The sequence below is a fragment of the Sapajus apella genome, unplaced genomic scaffold (genome assembly GCF_009761245.1).
Source record: "Sapajus apella isolate SASKATOON/1434 unplaced genomic scaffold, GSC_monkey_1.0 scaffold6, whole genome shotgun sequence".
In the NCBI taxonomy this organism is placed as follows: Eukaryota; Metazoa; Chordata; class Mammalia; order Primates; family Cebidae; genus Sapajus; species Sapajus apella.
The window spans coordinates 22,224,945-22,231,876 of record NW_022436946.1 but is presented as its reverse complement, the minus strand read 5'-3'; the positions used below and the strand labels follow the sequence as shown (position 1 = coordinate 22,231,876).

General features: G+C 35.4%; 1 protein-coding gene across 5 annotated transcripts in view; it reads right to left on the bottom strand.

Moving 5' to 3' along the window:
- Positions 1-6,932, bottom strand: part of THEMIS (thymocyte selection associated) — a 223,582-nt gene that overhangs the window by 133,331 nt on the left and 83,319 nt on the right. For 4 of the 5 annotated variants that reach the window (XR_004267805.1, XM_032274831.1, XM_032274832.1 and 1 more), the window contains exon 3: positions 1,444-1,902. The exons of the other annotated variant lie outside the window; for it this stretch is intronic. Coding sequence is in view for 3 of the 4 variants with exons in the window: in XM_032274831.1 (XP_032130722.1) it covers positions 1,444-1,902 (459 nt within the window). In the remaining variant the exon portion in view is untranslated. The remainder of the gene's footprint in view (positions 1-1,443; positions 1,903-6,932) is intronic. 5 annotated transcript variants of the gene reach the window in all.

The following is a 6,932-nucleotide window of genomic DNA, read 5'->3' as shown; positions in this document are numbered from 1 at the left end:
TAGGATGGTCTCGATCTCTTGACCTCGTGATCCACCCGCCTCGGCCTCCCACAGTGCTGGGATTACAGGCTTGAGCCACTGCGCCCGGCCCTTAATTTAATTTATTAAGTGTTGTAACCGCCTTATCCATGTGCTTAGGTTCTGGGTTTACCCTCATTTGTAACTATGCAATAGGCAGGAGATGCCAATAGTTTTAGAAAGTAACAAATTTTAAAATGAGAAAATCCTATTATTTATAAAAATCAAGGAAATCTCAATTGCACAATTAGGGACTAGCAGAACATTAATGTGGGATCTAAAATTTGCTGTGGCCTCAATTGTTTGTAATACTTTTAGTATTCATTCAAGTGGAATTCCTTACCTGTACCTTTAGCTCAAAAATGAATCAATTAATTTCTAGTTAAATAGTTGTTTTGACAAAATTTATGATAGATTAGAATTCTAATACTTACCAAAAGATTCATATTGTTTTTTAAATAATTGTTTGTGGCCAACAGTATTAATGGGAGCAGAGTAAAATACCATTTTTTTTTAAAGATACCTTAGGATGATCATTTGAACAATTATTTTTACATACTGTTTTTTATTCTCAACTGTATAGCATAATAGTACCTTAATAAAGCCTTAATTTCTCTCTCAAAACAACTTCAAAAGGTAGGCAAAAGAGTATCATCATTTTCTTTGCATAAACAGGGAGTTTAAATGGTGCACTGAAACCCACCACCTACTAAGTTATTGATCCAGAATTAGAATCTAGGTCTCCAAATTCAGGACTCTCTACTATCCATCCTACTCATGTGTCATAATCCTGAAAACTCAAGATATTAATAACTTTTCAGTAACAATGCTCTCTCCAGATATTCCTATTTCAAAACACAAATAATTCTATGAAGGTTGCACATTAAAACCTGCCTATGTGTGAATTAATTTATCTATCATTTTCCCTTAAGACAGAGGAGCTCTGGGTTAGGAAAGATTTGTAGCCAATAATGGGTGGCTGGGGAAAAAGAAGGCCACCAGAAAAATAGAAGGAATGGATGCATTAAGGGAGCTTTGCATATTTACCTCTTTTCTTGACCACCTCCATATAAAAAAGCCTCATTCTAACCAAATATGTTCTATTTTTTAAAGTAGCTCTTTTCTAGCCATATTTAACTGGCACGAATAAAAATAAATTAGTATTTTGATCTGTCTGTTCCTGATAGTTATAGCACCTCACATGTGAATAGTACCATACAATTTGCAACATATCTGTATATTCATTATTCAATTTGATCTTTGCAACTGATATATGGTTTGCTTATTGATCAATGAGGAATCTAACTCTCAGAGGCTTAATAGTTGAAATAAAGACCAAGCCTCGTTCTTCAGGGTCTAAAACCTGTCTTTCCCAAACCCCACAATGCTCATGCTCATAGAGCATCATTCTCAGTGGATACTTACATTTCATCACACCTTGAATTTCATAAACAGGCTTGAGAATCAGGGTACCATAAAAGTCTTTAGGAAATGGATTCGTTGAGTCCCACTTATTTGAAAAATCTGTAAGTTTTACAGTTCGTGTTCTGTTTTTGGGAATCTTCCATTCAACAATCTCCTTTAGAGTATAAATACGTTCATCTTCACACTCGTAGAATTCTCCTTCTTGTGACAAAGGCAAATTAAATGAATGATTTTGATGATTTCTTACCACTGCACAGCTCACCATTATTTCTCCATTGATCTCTTCAACTGAGTTGAGCATGATTTGCTCACCTTGCTTTATGATGAGGCTCTCTAGTTTTATATCCTTCTGATGATAAAAGCAAGGATGCCCTAGTCTACTTGGTCCAATATGAATGGTCCTTGTGATTTCTTCCATAGTAAGGTACGGAGTTTTATCAGCCACAATCTTAAAAAGACCTAATAACAGAAGTATGTGAATTAAAAAGAGAGTTCTTACAATGAAAATTCTCACAAGAAAATCACAATGAGAGAGTTAAAACACAAATACCATGTACATTTTTAAAGTGATACTGTTTTAAAGATTAGAAATGCTTGTTTTAATCCAGAGTTCTTCTAGGTAAAATTATGAGGTATTGCTTATAGATCACTGGATCATAAAACCAGACAATACAAATTAAGACAAGGTGAAAATACCTTGAAATAGAAAAGACTGTTCTTGGAAATAAGAAATCTGGATGAGATACTGGCTCTGTTCCAACTACTTTGTGATCTCAAGCAAACCTAACCTCTCAGTCACATTTTAAATTTTTTATTTTTAAAATGAGAAGATTCGATTTGGCCAACTTTTTACTGAATATATTCTCTAGACACACCAAAATTAAAAGATATTCCCAAAGGGAACTGATTTCTAGTCACATCAATGATTAAAAAGCTATATAGCTAGGCTTGTAATCCCAGAACCTTGGGAGGCTGAGGTGGGAGGATCATTTGAGGCCAGGAGTGTGAGATCAGCCTGGGTAACATGACGAAACCCCATCTCTACAAAAAATACAAAAATTAGCTGGGCATAGTGGCATGCACGTTTAGTCCCAGCTACTCGGGGGGCTGAGGTGAGAGGACTGATTGAGCTTGGGAGGTGGAGGTTATAGTGAACTGAGATCAATCTACTGCACTCCAGCCTGGGCAACAGAGTGAGACTGCCTCTCAAAAAAAAAAAAAAAAAAAAAAAAAAGCTACATAGCTTGGACTAGATGGATGGTAGTGATGGTTGCACAATATTGCAAATGTACTTGATGCCACTGAACTGTGCACTTTAAAATTGTAAAGTTCATGCTATGTGTATTTTACCACAATGAAAAAATATCTGCATAGGTCCAATTAATGTAAGACTTCTCAGAAACTTTAAATGCACTGTGACTCTCAAGAGGAGGATATGAGATGCGGAATTTCCCAAATTTCCTTGATTATAAAACTTTTGAGGAAAACACACATTAATAAATCACAACATAATATATCACATAACGCTCCTTTAAAATACCTGGTCTGACTGCTCTTGACTATATTTCAATCATTCTTCTCATTTTCTCTCATTACTTCTGTAATTTTTCCATTAGAAAATTGTGCTATTTTTGCTATTACACTGATATCTATTTCACTAATTTCAGTATTTGAAATGTTTTCTCTGATTCTATCAGGATAATCAACTACTACAATAAATTTTTACTATTTAAGATATAGCTTTTTGTACATTGGATGTCTAAGTGGTTCTGTTTGATTTATTTTTTATTTTATGGGCCACATCTGCTTTGCATCACTTTCAGAAATTCATTTATTAAATATATTTTAATAAATTCCAGAGAAAATGAGAACAAAGAATAAATTAGTTAATTGCATTCTTAACCCAAAGTAATTAATAATATTATATACTAGCATGCTCTAAGAAGATAGTTTTTTAAAAAGTAAAATTATATAGCTTCAAAAAAATCATTTATTATTTCATCAACAAGTGTATTCCAGTGAAATTCATCTATACATCAAATAATTTTTAACCAGATTATAGTGTCCTTTTAATAATTTTGGGTTACTTTTCAAAGATTATTCTAATCAGTTATTTTTGAAGTCTATTTTCACTCATAAAAACAGACGGAATTTTGGTGATTTTTAGATATAAACATCCTGAAAAAGTGTGAGTGATGCATTCTTGGCAGGAATGAGCAAGGTAGCAAATGCAACCTATCCTAAAAACTTTTAGAAAAGGAACAGTGTTCATTCACTGCATGGTGTGCCTGACTAAAAAAGGGAAAGACACATTTACTTTGAAGGAATTCCTCATTTTATTATATCTCGTATCAGGGAGAATTCAATTAAAATAGTGTTCTTGAGTTCACCACAGTAAATGAATTTTTTTTTGTGTGTGTGTGTGTGTGTGCGCCTGTGTCTGTTTAATCTCATTTGTCTGTGTGTGAAGATTTATTTCTAAGAGTCCACAATCATTATCAGGAAATAGAAAATTCAGCAGTTTTTGTAAAATAAGTTTTTTAAAAAATATAGCTACCTAGAATCTCATAAAAGGTAGAGACACATAGTTTTGTTTCTAGCCTAGCTATAGCGATGACATAAGTCACAGAAGAATTAATTTGGCATCATCTTTCTTGGGGAATAGAGCTCACCTAAGGTAATAACAGACCTAAAATATGAAGTAGGAAAAAGCTAAAACCCTAAGGTCCAACATTATTTCAGTTAATCACACTATTCAGAGCTGTCTTGTTGGATGTCTCTACTGCGAGAAAAATGTTTCTGTGAATCTGTGTGCTTTTCCTTAAAAGATGATGAAGTACACAGTTTAGCATACTAAGTAGCACAATGTAGGAAAAATATTTGATTAACTTATCTCTTCATGTAATATTGCAGCCAATCCAAATAATTCCTTCTTTAAAACAGCCACTGAAAGCCATAAAAACTAGGGCATGCTGTTGCTGCTTTTTTTAAATTTGATGCTGTATTGGAACTTCAGTTTCACAGTGAAGAAAGTTAAATATAAATTAAAGCACCATTGGGACTGATGAGATCTAAAAGTGACGAGTGTTTTTTTTTTTTTTTTTTTTTCATCTTTTCCTCAAAGTGTACAATAGTTTTATACTGGGAAAATATGCTTTGTTATTCTTCCAAAAAAAAGATAAGGTCCATTCCAAGAGTTGAGTAATAAAGTTAGTAAAATAAACCAATATGCAACCTTTATAAAACAAGTTAACAGGAGAAAATAGATGTCTATTTCCACCTTAAGTTGTTAGGATCTTTATTATTATTATTATTTTATTTTTTATTTTTTGAGATGGAGTCTCACTCTGTCTCCCAGGCTGGAGTGCCATGGCATGATCTCAGCTCACTCCATCTTAGTCTCCTGGATTCAAGCAAGAACCTCAGCCTCCTGGGTAGCTGGGATTACAGGCACACACCACCATACCCAGTTAATGTTTGTATCTTTTTTGTGTGTGTGTTTTTTTTGAGACGGAGTTTCGCTCTTGTTACCCAGGCTGGAGTACAATGGCGCGATCTCGGCTCACCGCAACCTCCGCCTCCTGGGTTCTGGCAATTCTCCTGCCTCAGCCTCCTGTGTAGCTTGGATTACAGGCACGTGCCACCATGCCCAGCTAATTTTTTGTATTTTTAGTAGAGACGGGGTTTCACCATGTTGACCAGGATGGTCTCGATCTCTTGACCTCGTGATCCACCCGCCTCGGCCTCCCAAAGTGCTGGGATTACAGGCTTGAGCCACCGCGCCCAGCCCAATGTTTGTATCTTTAGTAGAGATAGGGTTTCTGCATGTTGCCCAGGCTGGTCTTGAACACCTGACCTTAGGTGATCTGTCCACCTCGGCCTCCCAAAGTGCTGCAATTATAGGTGTGAGCCACCACACTGGCCTGTTAGCTCTTAAAAGAAATTTTATTTTTATTTTTGAATTAGGAGACATTGTTCATAAAGAAAATGTCACTTAACTAACAAAAATCATGGGAAATACAATAGATTGAGCTGTTAGTTAATAAATGAATGTAGTCTTTCAAGTCTTTTCCTTGAATCTTAGGTTTTGAGGGTATTTATATTTTTAACCCATTCTTAATGATTTACAGTTTTTATTAACAGTAATTGCAGCGACCGAAATCTGTTTAGAAATTTACAAGTTTGAGAACTTTCTTATATGCAATATTTATCCTTACAATAATCTTCTGAGGACAATGAAAGAAATATTGTCACTATAGGGGGATATAGAAATGTCACAATTTTTACAGCTGGCAGTCATAGCTCTGGAATCTCAATCTGAGCTTTGACATCCAAGTTTTGCATCCTGCCACCAAGCCAGGCTTGCCTCCCTGTTACATTTATGACTTACAAGGACATTGCTCATGAGAATAACATGTTTATAGGTCTCAGCCCTCTCTTTGCATGGACCAGCCTTCCCCAGATGCCACAGTATGAGAAGAACAATAATAATCTCCCGGTCCTACTTCAAAGGTTTTGATAGGTCATTTCATGTACACCATTTCAATCTGAAGATAAATAGAGATACTTGAGCTAAAATTTCTAATGGAAACTGGATTTGGGGTAGTCTTGAAGAAGATAGATTTATAGAATATACCGACCTGAAATTGCCTTAGGAATGTAACACACTGATAGAAAAGCCACAAGAAACATGTGAAATGAGAAATATATAATAACAAAGATGTTTAGGTTGGCATATTCTACAATTCATCAAAGCAAAAAGTTCAAAGCCCTCAAAGTATTGGAATATAAAATAATAATGGCCTGAACTGAGAAGGGTCTCCAGATTTTGGCGTCAATTACAGATCACTGAGTGACTCCAACAATCTTCATAGAAGAGTCTTTGAGAGCAGAAATAAGCAATGTGGTGAAAATCAAAATTTGGGATAAAGAAATGTACACAGTAATTTAACTGAGTATTTGGGAGGGAAAAACATATGTCAAACATGGTGACCATGTTTCTTAAAATGTTGGGGGAAACTAAGTGAGGCCATAGAATGACTATGTTCAATTATCTTCACATTAATAATTGAATTGGGGCCAAGCACGGTGGGTCACGCCTGTAATCCCAGCACTTTGGGAGGCAGAGGTGGGCAGATCATTTGAGGTCAGGAGTTCGAGGCCAGCCTGGCCAACATGATGAAACCGCACCTCCACGAAAAATAAAAAAATTAGCTGGGTGTGGTGGCGTGTGCCTGTAGTCCCAGCTACTAGGGAGGCTGAGGCAGGACAATTGCTTGAACCTAGGAGACAAAAGTTGCAGTGAGCCGAGATTGTGTCACTGCACTCCAGCCTGGTCAACAGAGTGAGACTCCATCCCAAAATAATAACAGTAATAATAATAATTGAATTGAAACTGTCTGCAATCTATTAACAGTTTTTCATATTTATTTTACCTAAGGAGGTAAAAGAATATATAATAAAATCTTTCAATTAATTTTTACCTCTTT